The sequence below is a fragment of the Narcine bancroftii genome, chromosome 10 (genome assembly GCF_036971445.1).
Source record: "Narcine bancroftii isolate sNarBan1 chromosome 10, sNarBan1.hap1, whole genome shotgun sequence".
NCBI lineage: Eukaryota > Metazoa > Chordata > Chondrichthyes > Torpediniformes > Narcinidae > Narcine > Narcine bancroftii.
The window spans coordinates 29,545,732-29,559,820 of record NC_091478.1 but is presented as its reverse complement, the minus strand read 5'-3'; the positions used below and the strand labels follow the sequence as shown (position 1 = coordinate 29,559,820).

At 46.0% G+C, this 14,089-nt stretch overlaps 1 protein-coding gene across 11 annotated transcripts in view; it reads left to right on the top strand.

Moving 5' to 3' along the window:
- nt5c2a (5'-nucleotidase, cytosolic IIa) overlaps positions 1-14,089 on the top strand; it is an 83,517-nt gene that overhangs the window by 45,508 nt on the left and 23,920 nt on the right. Inside the window, exon 1 of one of the 11 annotated variants that reach the window (XM_069900432.1) lies at positions 10,176-10,433. The exons of the other annotated variants lie outside the window; for them this stretch is intronic. Coding sequence (XP_069756533.1) covers positions 10,421-10,433 — 13 coding nt within the window. The 5' untranslated portion in view covers positions 10,176-10,420. Of the gene's footprint in view, positions 1-10,175; positions 10,434-14,089 lie in introns of those variants that run through there. 11 annotated transcript variants of the gene reach the window in all.

Below are 14,089 nucleotides of genomic sequence, written 5' to 3'. Positions count from 1 at the left end.
GAGCTGAAGGTGCTTCAAGCCTGGCCACTGCCCTACTGAACTCTTGCAGTGGTGTGCTGATGTGGGGGGTGTATCACTTCTTGTTGTCTTCCCTTACTTGGGATATGATTCCAACAGTGGAGGCCTTTTTACTTCATTTTACCAGCATCTTCTACATGTACCCAGTCAAAACATGCTTTGGTGTCTGTGGGCCAAGTCTATGTCGAGATCTTGTGCTAAGATGTCCTACTGAACCCAATTGACCAATTGAAGCGGGCTCAATTTTGACATTCGAAAAAATATTTGGATAAGTATATGGATGGGAGGGGTATTGATTGAGTGCAGGCCCATGGGACTGGGCAGAATAAAGGATCAGAATAATAGCCGGGCTGAAGGGCCTGTTTCTGCACTGTAGTGTTCTGTGCTGTAGTGTTGCTTGTTACAACATCTTCCATCACTTTGTAGACTGATTGGTGGTTAATGGCAAGATTATATTTGTTTTGTATTCTATGGTTAGGCAACACAAACGATAAAGAAAGTGTATGATGTGCTTGCCCTCATTTGGCATGGCATTGACTGAAAAGGCAGGAAGTTGTGTTGCACCTGTGTCAAACTTTAGTTAGGCCTCATTGCAGTACTGTGTGTAGTTCTGGTCACTGCCTCGCAGGAAGGATGTGGGAGCTTTGCAGAGACTCATGAGGATGTTGCCTGGATTAGAAGAGGTTGGACAAACTTGGATTGTTTTCTCTGGAACATCAATGGCTGAGAGGCAACCTGTTAGAAGTTTATGAAATGATGAGAGGCATAGATAGTGGTTTTTCAGTGTGGAAATGTGAAATATTACAGGGCACAGATTTAAGGTGGAGCGGGGTGGGGGGGGGTTTAAAGGAGATGTGTGAACTTGGGTTTTTTTTAATTATAGAGAGTGGTAGGTACGTGGAATGGGCTGCTAGTTATAGTGAAAGAAGATAACAAAGTTTAACAGGCATCTAGACAAACACATGAACAGGCAGGAGCCAGAGAGATATGGACCATGTGCAGGCAGGTGGGAGGTTTAAATTAGTATTTATATCGGGTCAGAAATGGTGGGCTGGGTTGCCTGTTTCTGTGCAGTTCTATGACTTATCTGGCCAATTTTCTGTGTTGTCAGACAGATACCATTGTAGTAGAACATGATTACAGGGAGGAGTTGTTCCAGAGTATAAACACTGCATTTTGAATGTTGTCTGCCATGTTTTCTGCAAGGCATGATTGTATGACTGATTCTGGTCTCTGGCAGTCAGGTTGTTACTTGACCTGTATGTTAGGGTGTTTCTCCATTGTGATATAGCAGTATGTCAGTAGTTAGATCTGAACCTCACTTTCACTCTCACGTAGTCTATCCAGTTTAATCTGAATTTGGCTTGCTTGGCGTATTGGAGTGGTAGTAGAGTCAAGAACATTCCTGTGAGTCTGGATCATAGCAGCAGGTGTAGACTACCGCCTCGCTCAAGGCTGCTCTGTCATTCTGTATCATCTCTGCTCCTCTGTGCTGTTAACTCTTTCTGTGCCATTTTCCCATAACCCTCAGCTCCTTAGTCTATCTTTCAAATATTTAACTGTCTCCACCACCTGTGGGGGCAGAGAAATCCAGAGAACCATCACTGGAGGGAAGACATTTCTATACAGCTGTTTTTATGACTGGTCCCTTCGTCTGGAGTCACAGCAGATAAGGATGGAGATTTCCTTCTGCAAAGCCCATTGTTAAGATGATGGATTGCTCTACAATGAGCTAATTTGTTGTCAGCAGTCAATTTTCTCACCTTTTGCACCAGCCTCCACATCCAACATGCCATCCTCTGCCATCTTTACAACTCCAGTGCCATTTAAAGCACCCCCATTGACACGTTCTCCTCTCCTCCTTCCTTTCTGTTTTCTACAGGAACCACTCATTCACTCTCTCCCTAGTCCTCTCTTCTCTCCCTGTCCTCCAAGACTTACTTCTGCAACTAAAGGAGGTCTAATGTTTGTCCTTTCCCTTCTTTTTCAACACCATCCAGGGACCTAACAGCCCTCCCATATGAGGAAGAGGTTCACCTGGACCTCTTACAAAATTTTCTTTCCTCCACAGATGCTGCTTGACCTGCTGAGTGCTTCCAGTGTTCTATTTTAACCTACATTCCAGCATCTGCAGCCAGTTTTTCATTATGAGTTCATTTGATAATAGTTTTCTGTTAAGATTCCAAGTTATTTGGTTAACCAAAGTTCTTCAGTCAACACAGTGGAATTTGAGCTTGTGTCTCTGGATCGTTAGTCCAGGTCTCATAGCTGGTTTGGCAGTATAACCACAAGATGTTAAAATTATTGTTGGAAGGAATTGTTGAAACTGTGGCTATTTTTTTCTAGAAAAGATGGGACAAGAAGGCAGAGTGTGAGAAATCTCGAAAGTCATACAAACTGACAGCGCAAATGCAAAGAAGTTTATGTTTGGGATGAGGTCACAAGCCAGCAATACGTAAAAATTGACTCTAGTGCATCCATCAGCAAGTTCGGGGGGACCTCGCTGTAGTGACAGTGTAAAACCTGCTCCCATGGGTAGGGGCTTGCACTGGGGGATAGAGATGTTGCAGAGGAAAGGAATGGGGTGGATCTGGTGGTGGGATGTGGGGGCTGGGAAAAGACGTGTGGAGTAGAAAGGCTCAGTAGTGCTGCTAGTAGAGTTTATGCTTCAGTGGCAGAGACCTAAGTTCAATGCTGATCTTGAAGGCTGCCTGGTGGAGTTTGCTCCTGATCCCTGTGACTGTGTGGCTTTCCGCTGGATGTTCTGGTTTCCTCTCACATCCCATAGGCACGGGTTGGTAGGTAAATTGGCCACTCCAAATTGCTCATAACCTACAGGTAGAATCTCTGGGGAGATGATGAGAATGTGGGGCAAATAATGCATGTGGTAGTTGATGGTCAGCACAGATTTGATGGGATGAAGGGCCTGACTCCAGGCTGCATGTGCTGAGAAACACAGGAGTATGTCCCTCTCTATTCACCCTCTCAAGCTTCTTTGATGTGCTCCCTTTCCCACTCCCTTACTACTCCCACCCCATCCTTCAGTCCTTGGGTAGATAGAGAAGACCCGACTATACTCTGTGGCCTTCCTCACAAAGGTGTCATGGCCTGCACTCTGGAATGGAGAACAGTGGGGGAATGGGAGTGAGAGTTTCCTCCAGAACCCTGTCTAGTTATAGCAGGACAAAAAGGCAGTAGATGGAAGAGGAGTGAGGCCATCTGTTGCAGTACAGGAACATGCCCGATGTCCAGGCCCAACATCCAGGCTAGTCCCCAGCACATGGAAAGTGAGTCAAAGCTTTTGCTGATTGACAAGGTGTGGTGAATTGCTCCAAGTTTCACAATTTCCTCCAGATAAAATCAATTATTGCTGTTTTCCCTGACCTGCCTCATCCCCCACCGATTTCTCACTCATCCTTTCCCTCATTCTTCCACTTCCACCTTTCTGTAAAAGCTCGCTCGAATGGTTCAGGTAAAGGATTTCACAATTTTTCCTAACAGGTTACTGACTGTGGCAAACGGTGTGATCCCACTTCTATATTCCTCTAGCACCCACCTGTTATGGTGTGAATATACTTTCCCCACGTGGTGTGGGGGAAAATCAGAGCTGAGGGATCATGAGGCCTAGCCACACTGAGTAATGTGGGAGTGGATTGGGGCTGAGGGATCATAGAAGCCTGGCTAGAGTCATAATGTGGCAGCACTGCTCCAGCAAGAGCAGAGCCTTCTTCCTACATTCCTCCCTCTACCATCATCCCCAAAAGACACCTTATCTTCACCAATCAGGCCCTTTGGCCATTAATATCTCCATGCTAAAGGTTAATGTGCAGGTGGAGACTGTAGAAATTAAGAAAGTGCAATATTAATATTCATTTTGAAAAGACTAGAATATAAAGGCAAACATCAGAATCAGAATTTATTGTCATGAACATGAGTCATAAAGTTCGTTATGTAATGTAATGGTGAGGCTTTACAATGCATTGGTGAGATCACATCGGGAGTATTGTAGGCATTTTGGGGCCCTATCTAAGGAAGGATATGCTGGCATTGGAGAGGGTTCAGAGGAGGTTAATGAGAATGTTCTTGGGGATGGAAGGGTTGATGTATGAGCAACTTTTGTTGGAATTGGGGAGGGGGGATATCTCATTGAAACATTCAAAATATTGAAAGGGCTGATAGAGTGGATGTGGAGATGTTTCCAGCAGTGGGAGAGATGAGCAGAAATGTCTTCAGCCAAAGGTTGGCAAGTCTGTGGGATTTGTTGCCACAAATGACTGTGGTGGCCATCATTGGGTATTTTTAAAGCAGGTTTTTTATTACTAGGGTGTTAAAGTTTATGGAGAGAAGACAGGAGAATGGGGTTGAGAGGGAGGCATCAGCCATAGCAGAGCAGATTGATGGGCTGAATGGCCTACATCTCATGGTCATACTAATCCCATTTAAATGCTTTCATAGTGTACCTCTGCGATGTGTGAGAGTCTCAGTCTCCAGGCCCCTTGTGTGGAAAGATTCTTCCTCAGCTTCCCTGCCCTTGCCGTGGGGGGAATTTTTTTTCACTCTCTCTCCTATTTATGCCTGTCATAACTTTGAATACCTTGATTGTGTCTCTTCTCGGGCTCCTCTACCCTCTCAAAGCAAACTCAGCCTCTGGATTTTCTCCTCAACACTGAAATGCTCCTTTCCAGGCAATACCTCTGCACCCTCTCCAAAGCTATTACATCCGTTCTGTAGTGGTGACTGAACTCTACAAGTACTCCATCTGAGTTACATATCCTCTTTAGGTCTTGTATACTGTGCAGAGGCTCATTAAGACTAGCATGCCTTCTTATCCACCTTGTCTACCTGTGTAGCCACCTTCAGTGCTTGTACATTGAGGCCACTCTGTTTTCACTGCAGAGAATAGTGCAAGGTTTAGGGGTGAGCCATTCTCATCACTTCAGGGTGATGTGTGGTCCCTGCCAGCAAAGCACAGAAGCTAAGAAGGAATGATAGACTATTTTTCAAGTAGCACATTAAATTGGAAATGGGTCTTCATGCTGCATCAGTTCCAGAAATTAGGTTTCTAACTTGGTTTATTTACACTGGCCCACTGTGAATGTCAAAAGAAAGATAGATGAGTGCAGTGATCAGCCTGAACAGTGAGAGTGACCAGTGAATTCAGGAAGGACAAGTTGACCAAAGCAGTGGTGACCAACTATCTCAGGAAGGTTGAGTTGACCAGGACAGTGGTGACCAGCTATCTCAGGAAGGACCTGTTGACCAGGGCAGAGGTTACCTGACAGTGAGACTGTGACCAGCCAACTCAGTCAGCATCACTGTGTCATTTTTTTGTTTGAAAAATCTAAATGAAAAGCTATCAGGACTTTGGCAGAGATGAAATGAGAGAGGGTGTTGACAAATGAAGTGTTACATTTGAAGATTCTGTACTTTGTCAGAGAAAGTGACCCCATAGTTCAGAGGTTTGAGTGAAGATAGGGGCTGGTGATGCAAGTCCTGGTTTCAGCATAGAGAGGACAGAGGGGATGCAGTGCAGCTCATGGGCAGCAGGTCATAAATGAGGGGAGCAGTGATCACAGCAGGCCCAATATAAACACAGGCTGCAATAGGTGATGGGTTTACATACGTTGAGGATGATTAGTGTTAGGTCTCTGGATAAGTTTATCACAGTTTATCATCAAGGAGAAAAAACATTTTTAGGAATCTCAGGAATGGGGATATGAGATTGTTTGAATTCAGAACACACTTAGCATATTCTTGGGTAGAGAGGACAAAGGGTTGATGCAACAGAGATGGAATTTTGGAGAAGCACTAGTGCTATTGTAATATGAATATTGGTGCTGTGTTTCAAGAGTTGGAGTGAATCAGGAATTTCAGCAATTGTATTATAGCTATCTGCGAACTTCTGGATAGAAGACTTCAAACGATCAGAGAAAAACTGGGGAGCACATGTGACAGGCGACTGGTATGGAGGTAGCACGTGAGGAGGAGCAGGCCGGAAGCAGGGACTGAGCCTCAGCCAGGTGAGTCTCAGCAACAACTCTGAAACCAGAGGATGAGTGAAAACAGCCAAGTGAAATTGATGCAGGCTTCACACCACTGTGGTTAAGGCTTGGTGGAAGGGGACCAACACTTTATCTCTTTCAACCCACAGCTAACGTACTTCCTGTTGGCTGAGAAAGGAGAGTTGCTGTCGCACTTGAGGAGGAGTTTGCGGCCTCTTGTCCCCCTCCCAGCTGGAGGAGGTAAGATGGAGGGGAACTGCTGTAAGTGGGAGAAGCAAGAGCAATTCTTATGGGAAGCAGGAACTGAGGAGTGGGTTCAGCAGCAGGAGATTTGCCCTGTCTCCAGGCAGGTTTGAGCGTAGGCTGTGCCTGGCTCAGGGAGACCAGAGTTGACCACTCTCAACTGCTCAGTTAGAAAATGATCAGTCACGCAGACCAAGGGTACATGCAAAAGCTGGTCTGCTTGATGGCCTTCTATTTGAGAGGAGCCCAATGTGGAAACTATTGAGAACTCTGTCTCCGAGGAGCTCGCTGTGTGATGTGAGCCATCAAGGAGGTTGGGTAGTCAACATTGAATGGGATTTGCAGTGCTACTACACTGTGACCTCTATCCACTCTTCTGTTCCACCTGTTGTTCTGGACAGAAGCCTGCCCTCTGCTGAGGCCACTGGCTGCAGAAGGTGCCTGCCCTTTGTGCTGGTGGAGGCTGTGTGATGGGGATGAAGGTACACATAGAGCAGGGCCTGATGCGAGAACTTCAGCAAGCCTTGCTGTTTGGACCTCTGTTGGAGAGTGGTTTCAATATCAGGTAAAGCTGTGTGGTTTTGCAGCTTCACTTCCAGAAGGAATAAAATTAGCACCACAGCGAGGGGAACGGTATAGCCACTTTATTGAATAGCTGAGAACTCCAGGCTTGTGTGGATGCTCTGACGGCTAATGTTTATGTGTTTGCTGTCATTTTGTCATGGCTGGCAGTGAGGGTGACACATGCAGACGTGCACGCACATGCACACCAAACCCACGTGTGCATGCACACATGCACGCACGCACACGGGCACACACAGATGCACGCACACAGACACACACAGTCAGACGCACGCAGTCACACAGATGCACTCACACAGACACAGACACACACTCTTCTGAGCCTGGTGTGAACCCTGGCTGTTTTCACCTGTTCAATTACGAATATGTTGATGCTTGAGTTTAATCTTCCAGCTGAGATGACATACATGTGTTTCAGTAAAACTACAGCAGTGCAATGAGCTGATTGTTGGTTATCTGCTGAATACTGTTTCACAGAACATCCCAGACCAGATCTTGTTGGCAAACCCCAGCCTGTCCTACATAACACAAACACCAGGAAGGGTTTTGGTCATTCCAGGTGAGCAGTGCTGAGGACTGGCATGTCACAGCAAGATGTCTGCACGGGAAAATGAGCTCACTACCTCAAAATGGGGAAGGTGTGCTGAGAGAGGGCAGTTAAACTGATGAAAGATAAGTGAGGAGGGCAATTAAGCCCCTGGATGGGTGAGGGGGGACAATTAAACCCCTGGATGGGTGAGTGGGGGCAATTAAATCCCTAGATGGGTGAGGGGGGCAATTAAACCCCTAGATGGGTGAGGGGGGCAATTAAACCCCTGGATGGGTGAGGGGGGACAATTAAACCCCTGGATGGGTGAGTGGGGGCATTTAAACCCCTGGATCAGTGAGGGGGGCAATTAAACCCCTAGATGGGTGAGGGGGGCAATTAAACCCCTGGATGGGTGAAGGGGTGCAGAAACCCCTGGATGGGTGAGGGGGGGGGAAATTAAACCCCTGGGTAGGTGTGGGGGTGCAATTAAACCCCTGGGTGGGTGAGGGGAACAATTAAACCCCTGATTGGGTGAGGGGTATTTTTTGAGGCAGTGAAGAGAATCGTGGACTAACAGCTGCCATAAGAAGCCTGATCTCAGAGAAGGTGAGGTCCTGGGTCTGGAGGAGGTGGGATTGTGGTATGTGGTATGTGGAGAAGGCACGGAGTTGGGCAGCTGTTCCAGTGTTCAGAATCCCAGCATTTTCAGCAGACAAGATAAATGAACGAGTCACACAAAGGATGTGAACTATTGCAGGAAATGATGGTGCAGTTTAGGAGCTGATACTTAAGGAGTGGAAATGAGGTCTAGATCATTATAGTGGTGCACCATATTCTCCCCTACCGCCAATGTGCTGAGCCGTTAGACCACAGGATGATGCTAAGCTGTGGTGTACTGCTATGAGCCAGGAAGTACTGTGAGTGAGCTTTCTGCAAGAAGCCTGTGGTTCAATATCTTCTGCCATTGAGCAGCCATGCATATCTGTAGAACCAACACTGGGTTGTTAACCACCCACTCACCTGCTCCTGAAGTCCCAGCTGGTCAGTGGGGCAGAAATTGTCATCCTACGCCATGAGGTCTGGTGATGAGCAGAGGATAGAGGAAACTCCTGTGCTCTGCTCTTCTGTTCTCAGCTCACATCAGGATTGGGCCTACTCTGGATGGTGGGCTTTTGTCGGGAGATCTATTGGTGAGGCACGGCGGGAAGCTCTTCACCGAGCCTCTTCAGTGGCAACAATAAAACTAGAATGTGGAGATGGTGGAAGATTTGAGTCCTTCAGCCTATCATGAACTGCTAACCTTCCAGTACCCAACAGCACCAATCCCATTTTCTGCACTTTGTCCAAAGCCTTCTTTATCTTGGTGATTCAAGGACTCACATTTTCAGTGTCATGAGAGCCTCTCCTGCCCTCTTAACCTCCAGCCACCCTCGGGGGAGGAAATATTTTTCCTCTCGTCTCCTGCAGCGCTCCTACTTAAAGCGTATGCCTCTAGTTTTTGATGTTTCTTTGATCGGGAAAACTTTCTCCTATCCATCCTTTTTGTATCTCTATCAGGACTGCCCAGAGCTGTCTCAACATCAGGGAAAATGAACCCAGCCTCTCCAGTCTGTCCTGTAACTGAGACGTACAACCCAGGCAACATGCTGGGGAACCTTTGCCCCTCTCCAGCGTGATTGTAGCCTTCAGAAAGCGGGAGACCAAAACTAGACACAAGAGTCCAGCTATAGACAGAGCAGGGTTTTTTGAAAGCTGTACTGTGACCTCCCTGCTCTCTTAGACATTGCACCTGGGAATAAGATCGTAAAACTAAAGAGTGGATAGTGAAGGTCACTACCCTGTATTCCTTTTCAATGAGTCAACCTGGGCACACGAAAGATCTCTTCCTTAAACTTTCAAACACATGGCCTATGTCTTACCCTTACTAAACCTCCCAAATACATCCTCACTCATCAGGAATAAATTCCACCTGCCATTCATCTGCCCAACTCACCAACTGATTGATGTCATTCTGTAACTTAAGATTATCCTCATCACCATAAACAACACTTCTAATTCTTGTGCCATTTGCAAACTTACTAATTATACCTCCTATGTACATCTCAAAATCATTAATGTAGATGACAAACAGTGATGGTTTTGGTGCCAATCCCTGTGTTACACCACAACTCACAGGCTTCCAATCACAAAAACAACCCTCCACCAATATGTCCAATGTACTGCACCTATGTCCAGTACATAGGTATAGTAGAGCACAGTACAGGCCCTTCAGCCCACAATGTTGTGCCAACATTTATAAACCTACTCCACAACAATCTAACCCTGTCCTTTCTCACAGCTCATAACTCTTCCATTTTTCTTACATCCATATGCCTGTCTAAGACTCTTTTAGATGTCCCTATTGTACCAGCCATGCCCACTACCCTTGGTCATGAATTCCAGGCACCCACCACTCTCTGTTTAAAATAAAACACCTCCGTCATCTCTTCTTAGCTTCCCTCCACTCTCCTTAAACAGATTTCCTCTGGTATTTGCTATTGTTGTCCCAATAAAAAGGTGCTGGCTGTCCACCCTATCTAAGCCCCTTATTTTATATACCTCTTTTAAATCACCTCTCATCCTCCGTTGCTCCAAAGAGAAAAGGCCTGGCTCTCTCAGTCTTTCCTTATCAGACATGTTCTTTTATCCAGGCAGCATTCTGGTAAATCTCCTCTGCACCCTCTATAATAAGGTGACCAGAGCAGAACACAATACTCCTGGTTCAACCAGAGTCTTATAGAGCTGCAATATTGTCTTGCAGCTCTTGATCTCAGTCCTCCGATGAATGAAGGTCAGCATACTATAAGCCTTTTTAACTACACTATCTACCTGCGCAGCAACTTTGAGGGATGATTGGACCTGGACCCCAAGATCCCTCTGTTCCTCTACACTGCTAAGAATCCTGCCAAGTGAACTTTGGATCCAATGTGCCAACTTGTCTTCAGTCTCATGGGTTCTAACCTTACGGACCAGCCTCTCATAAGCCACCTGGTCAAAGACTTGACTGATGTCCAAGCAAGGTAACATCAGCCCCACTGTGCTCATTGGTTTATTATTTTTTTCAAAATACTTCATCAAATTAGTCTCTGGCAACAGAGCCACGCTAACTGGCCTTGATCAATCTCTGTGCTGTTGTGATTTGGCTGTGATATTCCAGTAGTTATACCTTTTCTTCCTGGGGATGAGTTGGGCAGAAATGTGCAATCAAAGAGGTTGCACAAAGTTAATGACAGGCCTGTGTTTTAAAATTTAAAAAAATCTTAAATTTAAATAAAAAATTTTGACATACAGCATAGTAACAGGTCCTTTTGGCCCATGAGCCCGTGCCACACAATTTACACCCAATTAATCTACAACTCCCGGGACATTTCAAATGATGGGAGGAAACCGGAGACTCCGGGGAAAACCCACACAGACACAGGGAGAACGTACAAACTCCTCACAGGCAGCATGGGATTCAACCCCTTTTCCCGATCACTGGTGCTGTAAACGGCTTTGTGCTAACCGCTACGCTAACTGTGTTGACCCAAACAGTGTTTGTACCTGGCCTTCCTTGCTTGAGATAGTGAGAGTTAATTGTCACATTGTCAAAGATTAGAGGTGTGGTGGACAGTGAGGAAGGCTTTCAAAGCATGCAGAGGGATCTGGACCAGCTGGATAAATAGGCAGAAAAATGGCAGATAGAATTTAATGTAGACAAGTGTGAGGTGTTGCATTTTGGAAGGACAAACCAAGGTAGGACATAGTAAATGGTAGGGAACCAAGGAGTGCGGTAGAACAGGGAGATCTGGGAATATAGATGCGTAATTTCCTGAAAGTGGCATCACAGGTACAAAGAATATATCAGTGGTTCTCAATCTTTTTCTTTCAACTCACATACCACTTTAAGTATTCCCTATACCATAGGGGTGGTCAGGGGGAAGTGCAGTAATTTTCTGGCCAGACTCAGGGTGGCAGTAGTGAGCAAAATAATTGGCGACAAGTCATTCTTGTGAGAGCTGGTCTTGGTGACTGCCATGTGGTACTGGCATCACTATCACCCCTCCCTCTCAGCGCGGCCACCAGACCCCTCTCAGCGTGGACACCAGCCCCCCTGTCAGCGCAGCCATCAACCCCCCTCTCAGCATGGCCACCAACCCCCCCCACGCCGCTCAGCGCCATTGTAAGGGTGGGGGTGCTTGGGATGAGGCCTTGAGGCAAAGGGGGTGGCAGACCGAAAAAGTTTAGGAACCATTTGTGTAGCATTACAATGAAAAGGAAAATCAATTAGAAGTGTGAGGGCACTGTGGTGGGGTTCACTCAGGAGCCTGAGTGGCGAAGACAAAGCCTCAAGGAGCTCCATGTTCTGATTGTGAAAGGAGTGAGAACTTGTTTAAATTCACACCAACGTGACAGCTTGATTTGGGACTGGTAGCTCCTCAGGAGTGGTCAGTATTGGTATGGACCCTATCCCTCCTGTTAGGTCTGCTTTGTTCATGAATGAGTGAGACAAACACCAGGCTGAGTCGAAATCAGGGTTCTTTGTTCTTTATTACCGGATTGTAACACTTGCGACTAACCATGTTAGTCGGAGAATGCATTCTGCCGTTATCAGCAAAATGGTGATTTTTTATACCCTTGGATATGTGCTTAGAACATCATCATATCATTACTTGTCCAATGACTAAAACTGTTGCTATCCTTTCCCTGCTAGCTTCCTGCCTCTCAATCCATCAATGTCTCTCTTATCTTGTAAGTACAAGGATGCATTCACATCTTGTTACAGCCCTGCACATTCCCATCTCATGATGTTTTACCTAACAGGAGTACAAGGACACCTCCCCTTCTTGTTACAGCCCTGCACAGGGTAACTCCTTACACATTCCCATCTCATGATGTTTTACCTTACACTCCCCAGAACCAAGTATGCCAGTAGATGCACGACACTCCCATTCCCAATACCATGTGTGTCTCCATTTGCACGTTTCCCTCGTCACCAAATGTGCTGTGATATGCACAATACCCTCTCAAAGTGATGAATGTGCCAACATTTACACGTTACTATCAGTGCTGAGTGTGCCAGGGTTTACATGGTTCCCTACTGCTGAGTTTGCCGGGGTTTACAAGGTTCCCTCACTGTTGAGTGTGCCATGATTTATGTAGTTCCTTCACGACTGAATGTGCTGGGATTTACACAGTTCCCTCACTGCTGCTATTTACACTGTTCTTTCGACACCGTGTCATGGTTTACACTGTTCTCTTGGCTATGTAAAGGGTTTTAGACGATTTCCTCAACACCAAGTGTGCCGAGATCTGTGCAGCTCTGCTACTAGATGTGCTGGTGTTTTGAAGCCTCTGAGCTTGCTGTGAATACTTTGGATTCTGTGGCTTGTCTGCAGCTATCGTCTACACTGCACAGGAACAATCTCCTCTGCCCACCATCGTACAGCAAGCAAACGGACCCTTCTACCCATCGTTCTGCTGCTGACCATGTATATCCATTCTCATCCCACTTGACCGCATTCATTCTATAATCCCTCTCTGCCCTGCTTAATCAATGGCATCAAGAAGTCTGTAGATGATGGGCGTTCGTACAGTACACAGTAGTGCTGGAGAAACTTAGCAGGATATGCAACATCACGAACAAATAAAAGGCAGTTGACTTTTCGGGCCTTGGCCCTTCTATGACCTTCTGAGTTTTTCCAGCACCTTTGTGTACCTTATTCAAGTCTCTGAAGCATTTCCACCACCACCACCTCTTACAGTTCATTCCAGATGCCAACCACTCTGTGTGATCTCCTCTAAACATTCCCTCCTCTCACCTTAGATCTCTGCCCTCCAGCTTTAGACAGCTCCTATCCTGCAAAACAAACTCAAGCTATTGGCTCTATCTATCTAAAGCATGCTCTCCAATCCAGACAGCATCCTTGTAAATCTCTGCAACCTCTCTAGAGCATCCACATCTTTTCTGTAATGAGTTGACCAGAACTGAACACATTATTCCAAGTGGGGTCTAATCAAGATCTTGTATAACTTGCCATACGGTTCTTGAACTTGATTCCTTTTGTTAATAAAGGCCCACACACCATACACCTTCTTAACAACATTGTCAACCTGTGCAGCAGCTTTGAGTGGCCTATGGCTTTCTCAGTTCATCCACACTGCTCAGTCCTCCTGTTAATATTGTATTCTGCCTTCACATTTTACCTACTGAAATGAACTACCTCACACTTTTCTAGGTTAAACTCCATCTGTCACTTCTCATCCCAGCTCTACATTGTATCTTTCTCCCTATCACAGAGGAGGGTTCCCAGAACAGAATCCTGCATTTCATCCCAGTAATTACCTGCCAAGTTAGGTAGTATCAGAGCCAATGCGTTTTGCATTGGCTCCTGTCTAAAAGGCTTACCTGCCTTCCCAGGACCCCAATGCTGCAGGTCCCGCCTCTTTTTGCTTCAGGATGCTGGGTCCCTATGTAAAAGGTTGCACTGACCCAGCTTTTCTTGATTCAGTGTGAACGACCCAAGCTGACTTTAAACACAGGTCATTCACACACCAGTTAAGTAGGATCTCTGTAAAAGGGATATGTAACATCTGCAAACCCACCCACCTTGGTCTTGATCTCCAAATGCACATTAGACTTTTCTTCACTATCCTCCACATTCTTATCCTTGGTGAATACAATATAAAGTAGTCA